Source organism: Pseudopodoces humilis, chromosome 2, assembly GCF_049639895.1.
Source record: "Pseudopodoces humilis isolate 2021_Gansu_Grassland_sample_001 chromosome 2, ASM4963989v1, whole genome shotgun sequence".
NCBI classification, from domain to species: Eukaryota; Metazoa; Chordata; class Aves; order Passeriformes; family Paridae; genus Pseudopodoces; species Pseudopodoces humilis.
Window position 1 is genome coordinate 4,454,047 of NC_142201.1, and position 23,598 is coordinate 4,477,644.

Below are 23,598 nucleotides of genomic sequence, written 5' to 3' on the forward strand. Positions count from 1 at the left end.
CATCAGGAAGTTTCTATCCATGTCTTTATGGGTAGGAGGGTTAAATCTTTAATCCCAGCAGGGTTAAAGACTCAGTGCATGAGTTTAAAATTTTTAAAACACTGCTGATATTTGCCCCCAAGTGTGTTTCAAAGAGTCCTCCTGGCTCCTGGTGTTCCTCACCTTCTTGTGGGAGAGAATGGGACAGGAGCAGTGGGAATGTGAGGGGATGGAAGTGCATTTGCAGTTTGCAGTGCAGAATTGGTTTGAGAGGGTGGGGAGAGGCAGGGGAGGGCAGGAGCTGTTCCGAGGGTCAGGTGGCAGAGATCTCCTGTTCTTCAGAGACAGTTCCTGTCATCACATGGGCAGCTGAGTTAGACTGATGTGAAAAAATGGAACCTGTTTGGAGTCAAATGTGACATCTTGAGTTTCCAAAGCTGACTAATGAACTGTGATTTTTTTTTCTTGATATCAGGTTCTCTGGCAGCTTTTAAATCACAGTGACTGAGGCTGAAAACATTTTTCAAAATCCAAGAAATGTCTCTCTTCATGTCTGTAAGGGCTGGGGACAAATCATCATCTTGTGAGCCATGGCAGAAGTCTGTTTTAGACAAAACTCTGTTTGTAATAATCTGAGAAAGGTTTTTTTTTTCTCCTCTTTAGTTTACAGGAGACATTTCATCACATTGTGGTTTAACCTAGAGTTTGTGATGAAGATCACAGAAGGCTTTCTCTTTGGACCAGATATTGCCATGAGGCCCAGTGTGGAGGAAAGAGATGCTAAATAACATCAGCTACTTCTTCTGTAACTCTAGAAGGCCCCAGGGCTCCCCTCTAACCCTTTACACAGGTGGATAGGAGGAAAGAGCCAAAGTTTTACTTTTGCTTTTTCCCCTTCCCTCCTTCTTGTTCTGGGTACACGTGGGTGGGGAGGCTGGGATGAGGAAGGGAGAGATTCACAGTGTTATAGATACATATTTTATTATTGGCTTTTCACAAATATTAAAATGAATGTTATATGTATAAGGTTAGAAAACTTTGTTGTTTTAATATAGTTCCTTCTATTTCTGTTATTGATGAAACTTAGAAATAATGGTATAATACATATATGTTGAGCTATGGCATAGTAGTAAAGTAAAAACTATTTTTGTTTGTATAACCCAAAGACTGAGAAAGGTAGTTAGAGACACCCCTCCATTCTTAGATTATCTTGTCCAGATGAAGACAGCATCCAGGGACAGAATTCCAGGGGAGGAATTGCATTTCTGTTATCAGGGAATGTAAAACTCGGTGGAGCCAAGAAGATTGATTTATTGGGAAGGGGGCAAGATAAAAACTAAACAAAGAAACATCCAAAACTTAAGAGAAATGTTTGAATCATGTATGAGAATTTATGGATATGTAGTAGGGTTCTGTTTTTAAGGGACAATCCTTTGTTAGTAAGGTGTGCTCTCTTGGCTGAATGCAGAGACACCCGGGTGTATCTGTATACTTTATCTCCTAATTGGCCTTCTATTAAACTATTAAATTCTATAAAAAATATGTGAACCTTGTTTTTCACAGCAGTGAAAGGGGACTCTCAGCATCAGCACAGGAGAGGCAGAGCAGAGTTCTCTGAGGGAGGAAAGCTTTCTGTCTGCAGGGAAGGCAGATGGGGCAGTTCAGTTCAGAACAGCTGCTGGGGTATTTCAGAATATCTCCCACTTGAAGATTATTTTTTTTTTTTCCCCCCAAAAAGGAGCGGCTGTTGTGAAGGATTCTGGGTTTTTTTGTTTGTAAGACTGTGAATAACACTATTTGTACCTTGATGTATGAAGGTACTGCAATTATGAGAAATTGCTTTCTGCCTGATTATCACACGTAAACAGCTTTTATCTCACAGTGTATCAGGCTCGTGACTCCGGTTTGTCATTTGAGGGAATGTGTCAGCCTTTCATTTCAAACTGGGTTGGCTTTTCTTTTGTCAGGAAAGACCTTTCCTGTGTGCTGAAGTAATAGAAACTAAGGCAATTAAAAAAAAAAAAAAAAAGAAAGAAGGCAGTGAAAAGCAATTATCAAACAAAGATTAGGCTCAGGATATTGCTTGGAAAAGACAATTCTACTAGATTCAGAAGAAAGATGAAGCTGTGTGTCATTCATACCTTTTTTTTCTCCTTTCATACTTCCTAAGGGTTGAAGATAAATTAGGGTAGCTATTTTCTGTGCAGGCAAAGTACAAGCTATGCCCCAGATCTCCAGAATGCTTCAACATGTAAATACAGCTTCTGGAGCCATCAGGTCCTGCTGCAAGCAGAGATTTATTTGCATTCATGTTTGAAGGTTACTTTCGTTCATTGACCTATTTAATTGTCATGCTCTATCCCTGGCTGCAGGCATATGGCTCCATGTGCCTGTGGAGGGAAGAGGAGCAGCTTTAACTCTCTCAGGCAGAAACATTCCACAGGAAAAAACCCAAGAACTGAATCTTAACATGGACGTAACATGGTAATAATAAAAACAATAAAAATAATAAAGAAATAAATAAAAGAATAAGAATATAAAAATAAGAATGAATAAGAATAAGAATAAGAATAAGAATAAGAATAAGAATAAGAATAAGAATAAGAATAAGAATAAGAATAAGAATAAGAATAAGAATAAGAATAAGAATAAGAATAAGAATAAGAATAAGAATAAGAATAAGAATAAGAATAAGAATAAGAATAAGAATAAGAATAAGAATACCCCTGAACCCATGTGTAGTGGTGATCATCCTGTAAACCTCAGTAGAAGGCTGCAGGACCCAATAAAGTGAGACAGAAAAGGTGAATGCAAGGAAACACATTACCAACAATTATTTAGATGCTTCTGCTCTGGTCATAACCATAAAAAAACACAGAATAAAAGGGGGCTGGCACAAGCCCATCCATCTCCCAGTGGGGAGGTGTAACCAGTAGTAGCAGGACTAAGGAGGTTTGCCACAATATTGGTGACACTGACTCTGTTCCTCTCTTCTGTTGCTGGAACATTTCTCAAGAAAATCTGAATTCTGTGTCCACCTGCAAACACCTCAGTTTTTTGTCCCTTGGAGTGTGGGTTCTCCAGATGAGGGGAGAGGGGTTGTATAGTCTGTTAAACCCTCAAACTCAATATTAGGGGGCTGCAGAGCTTGCAAGCCTAACAGAGTGTCACATCTAATTAGTTATTCTGAGGAAGAGCAGCATTCAGATACTAAAATAATGTGATGAGCAGCCAGGATACCAGAGACAGAGCGCAGTGCACATAACTCTTATTTCAGAATTTCAAAGGAGTGGAATCTTTACTTAGTCAGGGCTTTTTTTGTTTGACTGCACAATGTGAACTGTCACATCCAGTGTCTTGCATAAGTTTAATATCTAGTCCATGGATCCGAGAGAACAATGAAATTAAAGGACTTTTCAGATTCTTTATAATCTGCGGCTTGGTTTAAGATTCTCCCTGTGCTAGAACTCGGTTTCTTGCCTGCTTGGCCATCTTCTCATCATTCTCTTTTATTATCCAACATGACCTACAGTTAACTGGGAATTTTGTGTGGTAAATCTTGGCTTGGGGGCTCACAGTCACTCTTTAGGCTCCAATTTATTTTGTGTTTTTCTGACTTGCCACGGAAGGAAGTTGCTGTTCAGCACAGAGGAAGTGCACTGGTGTCAAACGTTAGGCATTCATACAAACAAAATTCAAACCTTGCTTTTGAGTTTGTCCTCAAATGTTTAGCTTCTGATTAACATCTTCCAAAGCTCATTTGGGTTTTTCAGGCTGTGTAGTGGTTTTAGGTTCACTAGTTTGAGTTTTTGACCAGCTCTGAGATGTTCTGGTCAAGTTTGAAGCCAGTGCTCCCAGCACAGGGCTCTGTGCTTGAACAGCTTGAAGAAAAAATGTGTGAACTGTCCCCAGTTATCAGAGTGCAAGGAAAGTGCCAGGTATTAAAGACAGAGTGAAAACACAACCTCTGATACCTTTGTGCATCCTGAACACGGCCAGGCTGCTCTTCTGGTGGGTTCCCAGGGAGCATCTGAAGGTGTGGAGCTCCAATCCAGCCTGAAGACACAGGGCGTGTGCAATTGCTGTGCTCAGTTGTTGTGATTGTGCAAGCAAATCAAACTGACATTTAAACCCACAAAGAGGACACTGAAGTCAGCCATCATTTTGGCAGTGGATGGGATTTCTCACAGCATCATCGAGAGGCTTGGTGTCTCACCTAAGCTAATTGTCCTAAACTCCTGCTGTAGTGGAGAGAGAGGCACTTCCACAGGGTTATTTATCCCTTCCCAGAGCAGGAATGCAAAATAAGGAGAATTAATCACCATTTTGGTGTGCCAGTTCCTATCCACTGATAATTTATGGGCCCTAGAAATGAATTTAGGTTAAGCATCAAACATTTTGATGTGTCAAATTAGGTAGATTGAACACTCCAAGCCTCGCTGTGAGCTCGGGCTAAGCCCTGCATCTGAGTTAGGACTAATCCACCTCATGACCACTAAGTGGGAAATCGGCTGTGGATCAAGAGCAATATGTTTGAGAAGGCCTGGCTGCAGGCTATATTAAGAAATGCAGTTTAGTCCACTACAAAGAAAGAGCTTTGCTGCCCACAGGGGAATTTCTTTTCTTTCTTTAAAGCTTGAAAGACTTATTATTTTAGGTTGCGAGGTATAAATTCCTCATTTCTGAGTTGGAATGGGCTGTGAGGCAGAGGAGCTTGATTTGGTTACTTCAAGCACTCACTTGGCTTTTCTGCCCTTTCTGTCCTGATGTTTTGGTGGCTGGCATGCTGTTTTATAGACATTTACATAACGAAGGTCGTTTCTCTGAGGCAAGGTACAAGAATACATTACAATTGCAAATTCTCTTAATTGTCCTAAAGCAGGGCTCAGAGCTTAGACAATGGAAAATCCTATTGTTCAGTGGCCCTGAGGGACTGTGTGAACAGAACAGAGATGTGTGGATGTGTTGATTCTAAAACTAGGGTGAGAAAATGATTGGTGAAAAAGGTTTATTCACTTTTGGTACGCAATGGATGGCAGAAATCACCAACCAATGACATATGAGTTCACATACAGGTTTTATTTGGTAGGCTTAAACATCTTTATTATTTCTAGTGTGACTTTGCCCCTCCAGGCTTTGTAGAGGTACAGTTCAAACCAGGATAAAATTAGGAAGGTGCCTGTTATTAAAGCAATATATTTTTCCACTCTGTTTGTCAGAAAAGCTGTTTCTGTCCCTCAGATTTTCTGGAAATTAAAAGATGCCTTTTTTTCTTCCCAAGCATCTGTACCTGCAATTCACTTTAACTTAAGCTTGTTTGAACTCAGTGTGGAGCTTGGGAAAGAAACCTTCATTTAAATAATCCCCATCAAGAGGGTTTTTAAAATCCAAATTATTTAAATAATCATCAAGTGATACAGATAATCCCTTTCAACTGAGAATTTACAAACTGAAACATCTACAAGCCCTGTTGATAACAGGGAGAGGAAAGTGCTCTGTACTCAAGCAGTGGGTGGGGAACACTGTGTTCTGGCTGGTTAAAGCAGAATTAGAAATATATGGCAAGCACCTCCCTGCTTATATTCCAGTTTGGGGAAACACCCTGCCTTTGATCTAATATTGGTTTAGGTGAAAAGCCCCAATCATCACTGGATGAAGCAGACTGGTGTAGTCCCTTCTAGTAAACCCAAAGATGTTTTTCTGTGAGAGTGGCTTCTCAGGAGCAAGAAAAGGGCTGAGGTGCAGAAAGTGAGTAATAGATTGAGAAGGAGCAGGCAAGAGAATTTCTTTCTGGCATATTCACACCTGCGTGTATGGAAAGGGATGATGAAAAAACGATAAGGAAAATGTTTCCTAGCTGATGTTTTATTACATCTCCAAATGTAAACCTGGCCTTGAGCTGTTATCTGTGTGTGTGTGTTTCTCATCTTCTGCCTCTCCATAGAGTTTCTGCCAGTATTTCCCAGCTGTTCAGTTTTCTGATAGAAATCTAAAGAATGAAAAAATAAGTACCAAAAAAATAAGTACCAAAAAAAGAAAAATAAAAAAATGAAAGGCCTGGCAGGTCACCAGGGGGTGTTTCCAATGTCTGGGTGGGCTTCTGCAAGGTTCTTCTCTCAGCCAAAAGTCACTGACTCTCCCTTCAGTATGACCTGGAACCAGGTTATCCTGTTCTTCCTTTATTTGTGTCCAGTTCAGAATCCAGGGAGTGGCCTTTGGCCTTCCAGGTGTGACTGGAGGATCTCAGGGGCTGCAGCAAAGTCATTAATTTCCTGGGAGTGTTTTTCCTTAATAGGAGGGTTCCTTACTCCTGCCTCAAGGGGAAAGATGTGACAGCTTGGTGCCACATCCCCTAATTTCAGTTTATGTACTGGAGAATTCCCTGGACTTCTGCATAAATTTGGGGATTTTTTAATTGATGTAGGAGGAGGTGAGATGAGGAGTGAGCCTGTAAACTTTAGAATAGGAAAATACAATGGGGATTCTTTAATGGGTCGATATACAGTCCCAAGAAATTGCTGCAATTTCTTGTCATAATTTAAGAAACAATTTGGCTGATAATACATTAAGAGAACAAATTTGAGGATTGAAATTTAAACTGCTGTTTAAAAAGTATGTTACTTGTTGAAATCATTAAGGCAATGCAGGAAAATAATACAGTAGTTTCCAGAGATGTCTTCTGTATTTCCAGCTGGATATTTCTCAGTAGGAATACATTCTACCTAAAAAAAGCACCACAAAAAAAGGTGCAGAAATAGAATCCTTGTGTAATTATTTAATTTTTAATAAAGGAATGCTTCATTTCTTCCTGGCAGGGAGTGTATAAAGAGCAGGTTATGATGTCTCTGGTTTTGATTTTTAAGTGCCAAATGCTGATTTCTTTGTGGCTCAGTTTCCAGTTGCTTATAGCTTTGCCAAACTCGCGCTGCTTGAGTTGAAATTTCCTGTGTTGCCTTTTACTTCAGTAAATGCTCTGAGAAACCTTGGAGCAGTTTCAGGACAGTGGAACTTGCAGGGCACCAGCAGCAATTTCCTGCCTCCAGAAGAGCTTGTGATGAAAGAGAAGCAGTTCAAATACATTGGGAAGGGCAAATCCTGCTGGAATTGCAGGGAAAGCCTGCTGTGCTTACCCAGGACCTGAGATGGGGTCTGGGTGCCCACTGATGGAGGCAGAAATAGGTTCCAACACCCAGAAACTTACCCAAGTCTGTGTGACATTCCTCTGAGCAAGAAAAGAGGATTACTGATGATCAAATGCAAATGAATGAAGCATTTCAGTCAAGAACCTAGAGGTGGTATTTACCTGAGGAAGTTCACTGTGAGGTGGGAGTGGGTTTTGGTTTTGTTTTAATTGGTGCTGATTCAGACACATCCTGAGGCATTGCTCCTACCCCAAGGAAGAGGAGGGGATGGCTTGCTTCTTTCCAGATTAATCATAATTTCTGTGGGAATGGTAAAACCAGATCTCCCATAAATCTCCAAGAGGAAGTAGATAAAACCATCAACATGTTTCTCCCTTGCTGATTCCAGTAGTAAAAATTTTGTTGACTTGAGCAAGGAGAGCTCCCTTGGTAATTTCATCAGAGACACAAGGTCACCTCTGTCCATTTATTGAAAAAGTGGCTTTTGTGGGCTCTGCTGCCAGGCAGGGAGGGAATTCCACCTCTGGCATGGGGAGTCAGGCCAGGCAGGTGGTTCAGCTGTGAATCTGGTCAAATATCACACTGCCTCAAGTTTGATTTAACGGGAAATCCTGACATGGGGAAACGAAACACAATCTGCTTCTCAGGAGAAGCATCTGAACTCTGGAATGTAATGTGAGGTGAAATTAAGACCAAAAAGTTTTGTATCACTAGAATTTTCTGTCTCAGTTTTGATTTGTTTCTGCTGTGTTCTATTTTTAGGGGGTTGGGCTGAGAAATTTGCTGAGGGGTTGTTCTGGTTCGTGATGGCATGTTAATGTCAAATCCGTATTTTAAGCAGTTCTTGAAAACTTCTATTAAAATTCCCATGGGTATCAGCCCTTAAATACATCTTTTTAAAGGTTGTGTCACAGTAACTTCAGGAGGAGACGTAGGGAAAATGAAAGATCCACGCTGATTTCCGCTGGAAGTTGAAAGAGTTTTAGGAGAAGTGAAGAATGAGAAAGTCACAATGCTACGCTTGTCCTTGATGTAGGTGGAGTCCGCTGGGCTGGGGCTGAGAGTAGTGAGAAATTCCTGATATATGGCAGATATAGGACATGAAACAGGCCCTGTACTGTGAGAATACAATCCCCTCCAAATGCATAATCTGTTTCTCGTGGAAGACATGTGGCCCGCTATAGAAGTTTTAGGTCAACTGATTCGGTTGGAGATTAGCCTCGATGTTCTGAAAGGGAAGACTGTGGTTACTTAGGGGACTTTAATTCCTCATAAAGGATTATACTGGGGCACCACACCACTGCCACGGTGTCAAATCTTTTTTGTGGGTTTGCTAAATTACCCTTTGTAATGGAAAAGCTTATTATGTGCTTCCAGTCAAAGGAAGAGACGGGTTTGAGTTGGTAGCAACTTAAAATGCCAGTGATTAGGGTCCTAATCTAATATTCATAGTTTTGGGGCTTTTCTTTTATTTCTTCTTAAAGCATATTTCTCTACTGTATTGCTGAGAATTTCAGGAAGAATTTCTTGGTGGAAAGGATGGCCAAGCATTGGTGGGGGTGCTCAGGGAGGTGGTGGAGCCCCCATCCCTGGAGGTGTCCAAGGAAGGGCTGGATGTGTGCTCTGTGCTGGTTGATGGGGTGGTGATCAGTCAAAGCTTGGACCTGAGAATCCTAGAGGTCTTTTTCAAGCTGATTCTGTGTCTCTCTGATGAGTCCTGCTCTGATTTAACACCCTGTGTGGGGTACCTAAAACAGGAAAGTCTGTCAGAGGGACAGGAACACGTGCAGGTCACGAGGGCGAAGGTAGAGCAGTTACTAAAGGTAAAACAATTATTTGTGAAACTCTGGGAAAAGTGACTTTAATGTTAAATCTCACAGTTGTAGGTAGGGAGAGGAAAGGTTTCAGTTTTAGGTAATGATATCTATGTTATCCCATGTTTGCAGATACTGAGTCTGTATTTTTGGTTGCATGTTGATGGCAGTATATATTTTTTATCCTCCCTCAAGTGTTTTTTTACAATATTTACTGCCTGGTGCATAGTGCAAATAATTGGTGGTACATTCTAATATTTGAGTCCCTTACAGGCTTAACAGGATTGGGAGAGAGCTGGTTCTCATTACACCAAAGAGGTAGAATGAAGGACTTTGTCCCTACTGATCCTTAATTTAAATTTTATTAAATATTAAATTTAAAGTTTATTAAATATTAAATTTAAAGTTTATTAAATATTGGCATGTCTGAAAGGCCTGATTGTTCCTTGCACTTTCCCTTCAGATGCTGCTGTGGATGGTGAGATTGGTGTGAAGGACAAGCTGGTTGACCTTGTGGGGGTGCCATGGATTTCTCTCTTCAAGTGATAGATTGTCCTTGCTTCCCTTTTCAGGACTTGTGCCATAAACAGGCAGTGTGGATATTCTGCTATTTTCACACCTGTGCTACCTCATGGCTTCCAAACAACTTGTTTCCTTTAGGTCCAGAGCAAGATTTTTAGTGAAAAATTACTGGCCTGTTTAAAAAAAAAAAAAAAGGCACTCAAGAAAATAGTTATTTAGATCCATTTAATCAGTTACATTTTCTGCCACGAAAACAGTGGGATCAGATATTTCTAGAGAGGTTTTGTGGCTACTGCATTCCCCTGGGCTGGGGTGTGCTCGGGGGAGAGGATTTGCTGTGGATTTTGGAGACCCCACAGCAGCGTGACAATGGTTTTGGTGCAAAGTTTGCTCTCTTGTGGCATAGGAGGAGGGTGAGTTGAGAATGGTGACAAGAAGAAAATTTAAAGAGAGTAAGTGGAGATGAAAACAAATAATGAAGTCAGAAAAAAAGAGAAATCAGAAGATAAGCCACAATTCTTTTTATTTTTCTAGGAGCTTGCAGACAGTGTGATTTATTTTTTTTTACAGCATTTCCATGTTCCAGCCACAGCCTGTGCTGATGCTCAGAGGTCTGGGATAGTTTACATGTGGGATGTACATATGCCTGCATATCCACCAGTGTGGCAAAATGGAGTGCCAAATCCTCTGCATGTAAATGGATTTTCCACCCTTCTGTTTTGGTTTTAACTGAACCACATAAACATTGTCAACATATGAGGTTGGTTTTTGACACCTTACTTAGCATTTTTTTAATAATTTAATGCTTTAGCTAGAAGCACTGGCAATTAAAATAAAGTAAGCAAGCAAAAAAACCAAAAAATAACAAAAGGGAAAGAGATCCTGAAAAATATAAATGCTGGTCAGGGCTTTCTCCACCTTCCTTACACAGCTTTTATGCCTTTACATGGAAATTCTGCAGGGCAAGGTGGATGCAACTGGTCCAAATCTGGAATTCTCATTGGAGCACAGTTTGCTTACACTTAGAGTAACATGCAGTTAAGGCTTTTTATAAAGGTTTACTGGCAAAGATAATTAACTCAGAAATAAATTGAAATGCTTGAAGGAGGTGGTGTTGTCACTTTAAAACATCCTTGCCTGAGGATGTAATTATTGTGGCACAAAAGTTTTGAAATGGATCAATCTAAATTAGAAAAAAAACCCTGCATGTTCTTAATCTGGAATAAGTGTCTCCCTAGAAATTGTTTTTACAGTTTTACTGTGGTCAGTCTTTCTGTCTAGAAAAGTTAGAGTTTAGAGTTCCTCTGGCAGGAGAGTTCTTGTGGCAAGAGAATGAAGAAGCTTTATGTATCTCCTTTTGCTGAGTTTCTTGTCATACAAGACATTTTTTCCGTTTCTTTCATGGAAAAAGGCAAAGGTCTTTGAGATCTCGGCTATTGCTCTCTCTAAGAAGTTTTGGTGAGAGGGCAGAATTTTGGCAGTGAAACTGCAGTGATTGGAGGCCAGGACAAGACTGTTAGCTGTGGGATATTGGATATTTTAGCAGCAGCCTGGTAAAATGCTCAGAGGAGACACTCAGAGAATGGCAGCAAGGCTTCATAGCCCTGTTTAAAAATCATCCTGTGGTGATCCACGAGCGTGAGACCCTGTAATCCCATTTGTATCATGGCAGGAAGCTGCTGCTCCCACTCACAATTTGACTTTTGATAGTTATTTTTGCTAGTTACTGCAGCGTGCTGATGCTGGCATCAACCTCTCAGGAGCTGGCTGTTCACAGCGCCCGTTTGTCATCAACATTCAGTGGAAAGGAACTTCCATCACTCCCCAGATGTGATTAAGGGTTCAGTGAACTTGTCTTTCTTCTTCCAGGTTATAAGACCCTTTTGAAAGGAATTTCAGGGAAGTTCAGCAGTGGAGAACTCGTTGCAATTATGGGACCTTCAGGAGCTGGGAAGTCAACGCTTATGAATATTCTGGCAGGATACAGGTCAGTATCAATGAGGATCCCAAGGTGAGATTACCAACCCTGAGGGCTCCTTGGAGACAACAGCAGAAGAAATTTTAGCCTAGAGTTTGTCAAAAACAGGCAAATTCATAGATTTTGAATTAAATTCTTATTGCTAATCTTTTTTTTCCCCTCTGTGTCCCATTTTGGTCACTTGGGATTTATCTCTTAAGGGGTCTGATCCAAAAATAAGAAGAAATTTAAAATCAAAAAGCATGTTTATGAAGAAAATCTTCTTTTTTGGCTGTGTAACAAATCTGACTCAGTGTCTTATGTTTGTGATGTTTTTTAAATCACATAAACACTTGAAAAATCTACTCTTTTTAGTCACCACTTCAAAATGTTGATGTCTTCCTCACCAAAATGCAGTTACTTTTATCTTTCTAAACCCCCTCTTGTATGGCCATACAAGGTGTCTCTGCCTTGTCATTTGGGGCATAAGGAACAGGACAGAGAAACCTAAAATAGCACCAACTTTAATTTCTTGATTTTTTTTCAGATATTTTTTTCAGATATACGACAGAACGCATTTTGAGTAAAATTTTCAGCATCTTGGCATGAAGCTTTATGTGAAAGAAAGCGTAATCAGGAAATAATTTAATTTCTATCCAGTCTACCAAATTTATTTCGTAGTGGCAATAAGTACCTAAGACCTCCAGGTGCTCAGTCATGTGGCAGCACAAGTGAGGGCTGAGATTCACCTCTGTTTTGATGTTTGGTTTCAGAGAGACGGGGATGAAAGGAGAAATCCTCATCAACGGGCAGCCCCGCGACCTGCGCTCCTTCCGCAAAGTCTCCTGCTACATCATGCAGGATGACATGCTCCTCCCTCACCTCACTGTCCAGGAAGCTATGATGGTGAGCTTTGTTCCTTCCTCTCATTTATCTGAGCAGGAGAAAATGGAAGGTGGTTTTTGTTGTGCCCTTGGTTTTACCCCTGGCAGTGCCGCACGGTGTTATCCCTGCCTGATCCCGCTCCATCAAAGTTCTTGGAGTTTGGTGATGCCTTGGATTCCATTTCAGGCTCATCCTTCTAGGGATTCTTTGGCTTTATAATTTCCAGTTTGTGCCCAGCATTATGATTTGGAAGGAGATCTAAGTGTCTGCTCCTTAGATCTCCTAGAGAACAGAACCTGAAATTCTTCACAAATGAGCCTTGGTAGGGACCATCTGTTTGCTTGGGTGGTGGATGAGTAACCTCATCTCTCTTTTTCTCCCCATCTTTCATCTTCTGACTGAAAATCGTTATTTACACTTCAGTGTGATCTCTCTGCCACTTCTACTCTTTTGTGCCTTTTTAAAAATAAAGGCATTTTACAAAATCTCATTTCTTCATGGGGAAAAAAAGCAACCAGGAACAGAATAAGTCCAAGATGTACAGGCAGTGTAAATTCTTCTCATTGTTTTGCGTCGCATCAGGAAGTTTATGAATTGCCAACTTGACCAGTTAGTCTGGAAGTGTCTGTAGCTCAGCTTGAGAAGTGAGCCAGTTTTTCTCAGAAATTGTTATCAAAAATAAAGCTTGGGTTGCTCACACTGTGCCAGCTCAATTCACAAATTTTAAGGCCAGAAGAAATCATTCCAGTTTTTATGCGGCTAATTTTTTGCAAAGGCTCTGTTCTGTGGAGAAGTTTTTCTTCTCTTTTGTTTACTTGAGTGTTTTAATCAGAATCCCATGGGACCACTTTTGCAGAATTGGGCCCAGATTATACTTGCTGTCTAAAATTAATCAATCAAGGCTCTGCCAAAAAATAATTACTTAACAGTTTAATTGCTTTTAATAAAGGTTAATCATGATGTTTTGTGGAGCTGCCTCTCAGGACAGCAGATGTCATCTTTTCACAAGATTATTTATTTCTGCACTCACTTGTTTGCATCCTGGAGAATGGCAGAGTTCATTTATCCTTACAGTGTGAATGAAGCACAAATAAACTGTGTTTTTAGAATTGCCTAGGAAGTTTTTGGGTGTGCAAAATATGTCACTCTCCCATCTTCCTGTAAAGCTCTTTGTTTTGCAGAATGGCCTTTTTTTTCGAATACACTTTTTGTCGGGTGCTTTGCCTAAGTCAAATTAGACTCAGTTATTTACTGCACAGAAAAATGTGATGCTTGTGGCTGGAACATTGTTGTTCAAGTTTAGGTTTTCTGACTGGGTTGAGAGAAGTTGTTTAAATGGTATCTTGGAGTGTTGTGCCTGAGACATCTACTCTAAAATCAAAATCCATTGTTTTACATTCCAGGTATCTGCTCATCTGAAACTTCAAGAGAAGGATGAAGGGAGGAGAGAAATGGTATGTACACTGCCCATCAAACTAGAATTTGGGGGATGCCAAGAAGTGGGCTCTGTAAAGCAGACATTTTTTACCTAATACTGAGCAGAATTAATACAGAATAAATCCAGAATAAATCATAACCTCTGGGCTGACAAATGTCATTAGGAGGGAATGTTCACTGCAGTCTCCATGAAAGCTACTTTCAGTATGAGACTGGAAAATTGTAAAAGATTTACTGAAACAAATTGCACAGGTTTTGCAGGATTCCTGTCCATGCACCTTAGCATCTTGGATTCTCCTGTGTCTGAGGGCTCAGGAGAGTGAGATAAATCACCCAGCTGGACCTGCACTAGGAACTGTGCTCCTCTAACCCATCCACGGGGAAAAGCACCTCTTTTCCTCAAATATGACAACTGTGGCAATTTCCTAGGTAGAGCAGCTGTTTTTGTGACTGTCCTTTGTCTGTTTCCAAATTGGAGCTATTGGCATTTCTTCAGACTCAAAAGAATCCTTGAAAATCAGAAAGGGAAGCTTACAGGAATCAGCTTATGTTTGGTAAACACAGGTTGCTTTTTTATTGGAAAAGAAATTGATATAGAAACAGCTGTTAACTTAGTTGTACTTCAGAAGCCTTAGCTCATTTACACTCTAGTGAAGTTAGGCCAAGCAAGTTAATTCACTTGTTCACACTGTCACTGTAATTACAAGCAGCTCTTTGAATTAAAAACTGTGCTGTGTTTATTCAACACTTGTTAGAAGAATTTTCTGGTTAGTGTTACTGGCCTGAGCAGGAGAAGATAATTCATTTTATTGTTGTAAATTGGAGTGTAAATGTTTATCATAGATAAATGTTATGAATTTATATACTTGTGCTAGCAGGATTGCAGACTCTTGTTTAAAGCAGGGACAAGTGAAAATCGTCCAGTGAACCACAGTTTATGTTTCTAGCTGTCCTTGCTTGTGCTTCCTGAGTCCTGTTTACCCTCCCCAGAGATAAAGAGAATGAGGGAGTTGAGCTTTTTTTCTCTGAGAATCAAGGCTTAGTGGGTTTTGCTATTTTTTTATTCTCTCCTACTGGGAAAGGGAACTCCTGGAAATCAAAATCAGGACAAGCAAAGGGTCAGGCCCTGGTTGGTCTCACCAACTTTCACCAGGTCAGGCACTCTTTCTGGAAAACTCTCTATCCAAGCAGTAGGTATTTGAAAAATGATGGGCTCTGTTTCCTCAGTGAAGTATTAAGTGTCTGGGCTGCTTTCTACCTCTGAAGTGGTGGAAGTTTTTAACTGCACGAGCAGTGTAGCTCATGGATTCACTCATTTTTGTGTCCATGCTTTTACTGAGGCCAGAGAGCTATTTCCCTTATATAGGGCTACCAGACCAGACCTACAGCCACTGAAACAGAAAAAAATCATAGTTCCTGGGATTGTTCTCCTTTTGCTCCCAAAACCCTGGGAGGAGCTGTGCCCTTCCTGAGGCTGTGCCCTGAGGAAATCCCGAACATCTGAGAGCACCTGTGACAACTGCATTGGCTCTGAGGGGAGTGAAAACACTTGAAATCAATGGCTGCACTTGAAAGAGGAGACTGTGGAGAACAGAGGAGATAAAGCAGGTCACTGCTCTACAGAAACCACTGGGTTTTGTTACAGAGTCCCTTGCAGAGACAACCCCAGAGTTCTATTGAAAGAAGCTGCTTGGTTTCACTGTGTAAGAGCCCCTCACATGCTGCAGAGCTCTTCTGATGTAAGTGCCACATCCATAAATACACAGCTACAGAAGAACTGGCTTCCACTCCTTTTTCACCTCTTTACTGAGTGAGGTCATGTAGGACAAACAAGCAGAATTTGGGTCAAAGCAGTAAATGGTACTGAGTCTAATAAATGTTACATTAGATGGAAAAAAGGCTTCAAGTGTGTGGGTGATGAAACAAAGTCGTGAGCTGGTTCGCAACCTCCATGAAAATCAGTGCAGAGGCTGGAGGGGGTTTTGTGCTCATTTTATGTGGAATGTTCTGTTCCCTCCAGGTGAAGGAAATCCTGACAGCCCTGGGTTTGCTGACGTGTGCCAACACGAGGACTGGGAGTCTTTCTGGAGGCCAGAGGAAGCGTCTTGCCATTGCTTTGGAGCTGGTGAACAACCCTCCTGTCATGTTCTTTGATGAACCAACCAGGTACTTCTAGGCCAAAAATTAAAGCTAGACAAATATGGTTTTGCACAGTAGAACACAGCTACAGAAAAGTTATTCATCTCCAAATCCTTGGGAAAGGCTCATTTGGTGTTGCCTGCAAGCACTGAAAGAGGCCAAGAAATAACTTGATTTGAATTCTTGGTGCCTTGGGTCACTGTTGCAACTGCTGGACTGTGGGGCTGTAAATAATATTTAAAGCAGACACAAACTGCAGGAGGAGGGAGAAGAGAGAGAAAAATATTGTGGCATGGGTTTTCTTTTTTGAGCGAAGACAGCTTGAATATAAACATTTTAAAATGTGACTTTTGGTAATGAATGTGATCAATCTGGGAAGAGGCTGGGAAAGCCATGAATATGTATCTATTCATTAGAGTTGGGAGCATTTAAATCTGCAGCCCTAAAATGTAAAAGTCCCTTAAGGCAGCTTTGAGAATACTCTTTTTCATTCTCAGGCATGCTTCCAACTTAATTAAAAGCCTGATGGAGAAACACAAGCATAAGGTTGGCATATGATAAAATGAAACTGCTACAGAGAAAACTTGTAAAAGGATAATAATGGGAAACCAAGTAGCAAATGCATGTGCTAGTTTTGAGTGGTGCCTGTGGATAACAAACTTATTTGTTTTTTATTTTCCAGTGGCTTGGACAGTGCATCATGTTTCCAGGTGGTCTCTCTGATGAAGGCTTTGGCCCAGGGTGGCAGGTCCATCATCTGCACGATTCACCAGCCCAGTGCAAAGCTGTTCGAGCTCTTTGACCAGGTACTGCTCTCAGACTTTCTCTTCATGGGTAGTTTAGGGTGGTTATGCTTTCAAGGCTACACTCTTCAATCTGAAAACATGACTGAGCTGTGTAGTTGACGGCTACAAATCATATAAAGAAATTAAATAAATAACAGCAAAATACACTTTTTGATTGTGGTTTGGTTTTTTTTCCCTTCTTCTCTGCCTGTTTCCTTTGTTTACACGTAGTGTTTGTGAAGAATCTTGCTGTTAGGTTTGTGAAATCATGGCTGTTGCACTGGTGATTGTCACACCTTCACCCAGCGCTGCTCCTGTGCTCAGGGCTGTCACTGAAGTGAATTACAGCAATATAAAAGCAGGAGGGCTGCAGTGCCAATGTCTGCAATGTTGCAAGTGTATATTCTCGTCCTAGATACACAGGTGTAGATTGAGAAGAGTTAATTCACATGAAATGATAATAATCGAATTTAGTATTGATAATTAATTGAAATTAAGTCAGTTGGAGAGCTTTTCTCCAAGCTAACAATGGCATGTGGACCATGTGTGTTTAGATTAGATAAAAATGTATTTTAGTCTTGTTAGAGGACTTAGATTAGTCCTGTGGGAGCTGAGAGAAAACCTCCACCACCACAGGTGAACAAACTCTTGCAGATTGCCAGTCTGGCAGGGAGGTTTATTTAAAGTCAATATCGTGGCTAAAAGTGAGAGTGATTGAGCTGTTTGCTGTTGCTGTGCTGTCCCAGCTCTCCTTCCATTCCTGCGTTCACCAGCCTCATCTCCCAGCCCAAAATAGCCATAATGTGTGGAAATTAGATGGCTTGGCTCTCCAGCTCCTTGCCTATTTTCAGCATGTGCCAAAGGCTGGAATTAGTGTGTTTCTGTGTTAATGTGTTTGAAGTCCTGCAGGCAACGTGTGCAGAATTCAAACTCCAGGCATTAAATTTTCCATTAGCTGTAATTCCGTGCAAAGTTAATTTCAAGTGGTGACAGATCTTCCCAAGGTGCTCTTCTCACAGGGACAAGGAGATGTTATTATGCAACAGGCTCAAATATTTTTGATACTATTTCACTTTTTTCTTTATTTCTTTTTCTTCTATTTTCTTTTTTTTTTTTTTTTTTTCCTTTTCTTCTTGTTTTCCAGCTCTATGTTCTAAGTCAAGGTCAGTGCATTTACCGTGGGAAGGTAACAAATCTCGTCCCTTACCTGAGAGATTTGGGGTTGAATTGTCCAACCTACCACAACCCAGCAGATTTTGGTAAGGACAGCTTGAATAGTTTATTTCATTTATTTTGTATTTTATCACCACCTTCAGGGTAAAGGGAGCCATGGTGTGATTTATACTTCTGTACATATATTCTTATGTGCTTTGTTCATATATGAACCAAAATTCAAAATAAATTTTTTTCCCTGAGTAATTTGAATGCCATCTAGTGGTACAATTTAGTTTATATTTCACTCTCTTAGAAGTCCAGGTTCAGGAAATTAAAGATAAAGCATAATCTTTAGTGTTTCATAATAACTAATATTAGTGGCTTTTTTAAGTGGCTCCAGTATTTTGCATGGGGTTTTTTTATCTTGAGCAGTACTACTGTGGTTAGAGCATTGAGGGTTTTTTCAGTGTTGTTTCTTAATGAAAAAAGAATGGAAAGTGCCATAAAAGTAGACTTTTGTCATTTTTTGTTACCTGTATTCATTGCCTTTCCTCTGAACTGTTTCATTGAACATCCAGGATAAAGAGATCTCTCTGAAGATTTATGGACAGATGCATTTAAATGTTAATTATATAGACACGAATTTGCACGTGTTTTAAAAAAAAAAAAAAACCTACTGAAAAAAACCTGAAACTACTAAAAAAAAATACCTGTTTTTGCCAGTGCTGCAGCATCAAGGGGATTTAACACCGAGGCTGGTACGTGGTGAGCAGTGCAAAGCAGTGACTTGGACCTTTGCAAGGCTAACTCAAACTCTCTGTTGTTGTAGTTATGGAAGTGGCCTCTGGTGAGTACGGGGACCAGAACAGCCGCCTGGTCAGGGCTGTGAGGGAGAGGATTTGTGACACAGACTACAAGAGAGACGTGGCTGGGGAGCACGAGCTGAACCCCTTCCTCTGGCACCGGCCCTCTGAAGAGGTATTTTGGGCACCTCAGCTCATGGGGCTGCAGGGGAGGGGGGAAATTCAAACCCTCGGCCGGTGGAGGAGTCTCTGGGCACACTCAGCTGATGTGAGTGGGCTTTTGTGAATGAAAACCAAAGCAGATACTGCGAAGGAAGCAGTTTATTCTGTGGTGTGTTTCTGCAGGACTCCTCCTCCACAGAAGGGTGCCACAGCTTCTCTGCCAGCTGCCTAACCCAGTTCTGCATCCTCTTCAAAAGAACTTTCCTCACCATCATGAGGGACTCGGTAAGAATGGCTTTATAATAACTTCTGCAGCCAAAAGTTCAGCTGGGTGTGAGGAAGTGCAATGCACCTCAAAGGTCCTGTCCAGCAGCCCATCCATGAATTATCACAGAATTTCAAAGGGGAGAGGCTGATCTTTCAGTCTTGCTGTTAACTCTGCCGTCTTCATTGTGAACGACATCGTTCTACACAGCACTCAGAAGTACCTGGCCTAAAAACCCAAAGTTTAAACCCCCTCTGTGCTGGCAGGTCCCTTATACAGTTATTAATCCTACTGAAAAGTGAGTGGGAAGTTTTAGTGCTCTGTCACAAAATGAGGTTTTCCAGAAAATTTGGGATGGTGGAGAAAATAATTTCAGTGTGATATAAAGTTACTACTTAAAGTCTTCATTTTTGGAAGTAGAAAATAGGTAGATAAAAAGTTTGCTTCTTTGCCATAACTTGTTCTCCCTTCCTGCTTTTTATAAGTGCATTTGTCAACAAGGATTAATTAAGTTAATTAATTAAGATCAGGAGAAACTGTAGCTGATTTGCTGATGTATAGATTGAAAGACAATGTTGTTTTTAATATATTTTTTTTTTTCCTGCTAGACTCCAAAGGTTTGCATTTGTTCCCAATGTTATTATTTCTTTTGTTCTTCCAAGCCTCTTGTGGGAATACTGTGTAGCAGAGAAGGCACAGAAAGCTATTTTATTCCTGGTGAAGTTACTTTGGTCTATACAAGCCTGAAATGCTTTTCCTGCTTCTCTTCTGCTCTGGGGAAATTTATCTTTTTAGTCAGAAAGTCTCCTTCCCCTGATGAATAAGAGGCAGTGGATCCATGATATTGTCAGAGAGTGAGATTTCAGGTTGCAGCATTTGCAGTTCCTATATTACCTGGAAGAAATTTCTGTGGGAAACTCATAATTTTTCTTACCCAGTAGCAAATGAACATTTCTCATGGCAGGGCACTGGGACTAGGTGATCTTTAAGGCCCCTTCCAACCCAAACCATTCAATGATTTCTATGTAAGATTTTCTGGACATAAGTGCTGCTTTCCTGCAATCTGATTTCAGCCACACTGACATTATCTTTGAGCCCAGACTTTGCACTAAATGCCTCTTTGCTTACCCCAGGTCCTGACACACTTGCGGATCACCTCACACATTGGCATTGGGCTGCTCATTGGATTGCTCTACCTGGGCATTGGCAATGAAGCCAAGAAAGTCCTCAGCAACTCGGGATTCCTCTTTTTTTCCATGTTGTTCCTCATGTTTGCTGCGCTCATGCCGACTGTCCTCACCTGTGAGTGCTGGGCACTGTGTCACAGCACAGGGGAGGGGGTTGCAGGGAGGTGGGAGGCTCTTGGAATGTCTCTGGTTTTTTATAAGATAGAATTTGGCTTGTGATTCTATTTCTAAGACAGGTGGGGGGATAAATCTTGCAGCCACAGAAGCACTGCTGTGCCAGCAGAAACAGCCTTGGCCAGCAGCACTTCTCCCTCCCCACTTTTTCCAGTGTTTTTCAGCACAGACAGTTCAGTGTTACAGTCCTGGACTGGAATTTTCTCCTTATCCCAGTGCATCTTAGCCATGCCCTGAGCTCGTGGATAGATTTAGGGAGGATGGAATAATTTCTGTGGGGCTTCCAAGTTATGACTCCTGCATAAAATCAGGTTGTTCATGTGGTGTCAGAAGCAAACTCCTGCAGAATGTTGTGTACTTGCTTTGGGAGTGCTGGCACTTTGGATTCCCTCTTGGACCAAAAGGAATAGCCAAGTTCTTTAGGTCTGGAAACCACTTTTAATTGAAAAATCCTCTTTAAGGGGGGTTCAGATCATCTGAGTAGACCGGTCCATAGTCTCAACAGGGAGTGGTTTTAGGGGCTGACCTCTCAGATTTCATTACAAGTCACTGAAACTTTTGCTGCTCTGTCAAAGACCTGAGAGTTCCAGTCCCACCCTGGGACAGCAGCAGTGCAGGATGAGATGTGGGTGAGCTGTGTTGTTGTTGTGTGCAGCAGTATTGCACCCTGCCAGTCTAACTGAATAACCTGTGTTCCCTGCAGTTCCCCTCGAGATGGGAGTATTTCTCAGAGAGCATCTGAACTACTGGTACAGCCTGAAAGCCTATTACCTCGCCAAAACCATGGCTGATGTTCCTTTTCAGGTACATGCTTGACTCTTCAGTGAAACAGAACCATTTAAGTTCATGAATGACAAGCCCACTTGCCAAGAAGATTAGTACTGGTGTTCTATCCATTGGAATACTGGGGAAAATGCACATCTGTGTCTGGTGAAGTTTCAGGGATGAATCAGAAGCACCCTGAGAGTGCAGGACTTCACAAAAGCTGAGACCTGACCCAACACTCTTTTAATAAACACATGACCAGCTTTGCTTATTTGCAGGAGGGGAACTGTGAAGGGATGGGAGTGGAGTTTCCAAATGCCCAAGTAGAAAGACAAATATCACACGCCTGTCATGTAATGGAAAGGCTGAGAGCTGTGGATCAATTAGAACCCCACCAGGATTTTGTCTTGCCCAGAGCAGCAGTGAATGCCTGGCTGTCAGGGGCTAACTCCCAGTGTGTGTCCTTGCAGATCATGTTCCCTGTGGCTTACTGCAGCATCGTGTACTGGATGACTTCCCAGCCCTCCGACGCGCTCCGCTTCGTCCTCTTCGCAGCCCTGGGCACCATGACATCCCTGGTGGCTCAGTCCCTGGGCCTGCTCATAGGTGCAGCCTCCACATCCCTCCAGGTACTGGTGGAGTTTGGTGGCCTCACAGCAGCTCTGCTCCCTGTCACTGCTGCTGTGTCCCCAGGATGGTGGCTGAGAGCAGGCAGGCAGGAAGTTTCTTGCTGTAGTAAAGCTCTTGAGGCTCCCCACTCACACAGGGGCACAGACGAGCCCTGGCTGTGAGGCTCTGAAGTTCCTGCCCCACCTGAAGGGGCTGTGCCTGCCCCTGCTTGGGTGGATTGTCACTTGGTGTTCACCCCAGACTGAGCAGGTCCTGGAAACTGCAGGACTGGTGTGCTTCTGCATCCCCACAAACTGGAAATTTTCCACAATAGGAGAAGGTTCTTCCATGCACACCCAAAAAAGCTGTAGAAGGAAAGGTAGGAAAAGGCTTGCCCAAAACCCCAAATTTCTGGAAAGGGAGGGAGAGTGGCAGCTGTTGGCATGACTGGAAGCTGGCTGTGTAACTCCTGGCAGGAGATGTGCTGAGGTGACCATTCCACAGCAGAACAGATGATTCTGACCTCAATATGCCTTGATGCTGTCAAGATTTCTGCAGTAGAACACCTGATTCCCTCTCTGTGCCAGCCTGTGGAGACCAGCATAGCCTTACTGTGTGATTCCTGTGCTTCTGCTCTTCCCCTCACAAGAAAAAGAAAAATCAGCAATTTTCTAGTATTTCAAAATGTGATAATTTGGAGGAGTAGAATTATTCCTAAGAGTAACAGAATAGCAAGATAATTTTTACTTTTTGTCTGTCTTTCTGACAAGAGACACTTTATTTCTTCTCTTCAAAGGTGGCAACTTTTGTGGGCCCAGTTACTGCCATCCCAGTCCTTCTTTTCTCTGGGTTTTTTGTCAGCTTTGATACCATCCCAACATACCTCCAATGGATGTCCTACATTTCCTATGTCAGGTACTGCTGGGGAGGCCTTCACCCTCCCATCTGGAAATGCTGTTTGTTTGCCTTTGCTTGGTTATTTTATTTTATTTTATTTTATTTTATTTTATTTTATTTTATTTTATTTTATTTTATTTTATTTTATTTTATTTTATTTTATTTTATTTTATTTTATTTTATTTTATTTTATTTTATTTTTTGTGCCAAAGAGACTGTTCACAGCATGTTCTTCTAGGGCATAAACATACTCATGCCTGTGATGCAAACCACATTATCTCTCTGCATTTTAAGTTGTATATGTTGTGAAATAAATAGGAACAGGTTACTGGCCACAAGTCCACACCCTTTGAATTCAGTGGGACTGCGCAGCATGAAAATCTTCCTGGATTTTGCTGTGGTAGATTTATGAAATAACAGGTACATCACCAACTGAGAAATTGATGCCAGCGCCTCCTTTTGGAAGAAAATGTTGTATAATTCACTGCTTTATCCTAGATAGGTTTGTTGGATACAGGCCTGTGTTTAAGTTTTGCAGTAGCAGTGCCACAAAAGACAGAGGATTTGTGTCACCTCTAATTTAAACTGCTGCTTTAAGATCCATAGGCACCTTATGTGTTGTCTGTGTCTGACACAGCTATTTTAGGATGGGACAATTCCCACCAGGAAACCTCTGGAGGGATAGTTTAGATTAGACACTGAAATGTTTATAGCTGAAATTAGAGAGGGGAATTTCCCATTCCCCATTTCCCCACCCTGCCCAAGCTGCACTTATTACCTGAGAAATCCCAGGCAAAAAAAAAATCCTCTTTGTCACCAAGTGAGGTCCTACACAAATTCCTATCAAAGACAATGAGACTGCACCCCCTGAATTAATACTCAGAATTCAAAGGGAGCCCTTAAACCACTGCCTGGCTCGTG

General features: G+C 41.5%; 1 protein-coding gene across 2 annotated transcripts in view; it reads left to right on the top strand.

Annotated features, from left to right (window-relative positions):
- Window positions 1–23,598, top strand: part of ABCG1 (ATP binding cassette subfamily G member 1) — a 53,233-nt gene that overhangs the window by 22,204 nt on the left and 7,431 nt on the right. For both annotated transcript variants that reach the window (XM_005526540.3, XM_088051431.1), the window contains exons 3-14: window positions 11,327–11,444; window positions 12,188–12,320; window positions 13,703–13,753; window positions 15,757–15,902; window positions 16,558–16,681; window positions 17,805–17,919; window positions 18,645–18,793; window positions 18,964–19,065; window positions 20,179–20,347; window positions 21,110–21,210; window positions 21,642–21,800; window positions 22,577–22,695. In XM_005526540.3, the coding sequence (XP_005526597.1) occupies window positions 11,327–11,444; window positions 12,188–12,320; window positions 13,703–13,753; window positions 15,757–15,902; window positions 16,558–16,681; window positions 17,805–17,919; window positions 18,645–18,793; window positions 18,964–19,065; window positions 20,179–20,347; window positions 21,110–21,210; window positions 21,642–21,800; window positions 22,577–22,695 (1,486 nt within the window). The remainder of the gene's footprint in view (window positions 1–11,326; window positions 11,445–12,187; window positions 12,321–13,702; window positions 13,754–15,756; window positions 15,903–16,557; window positions 16,682–17,804; window positions 17,920–18,644; window positions 18,794–18,963; window positions 19,066–20,178; window positions 20,348–21,109; window positions 21,211–21,641; window positions 21,801–22,576; window positions 22,696–23,598) is intronic.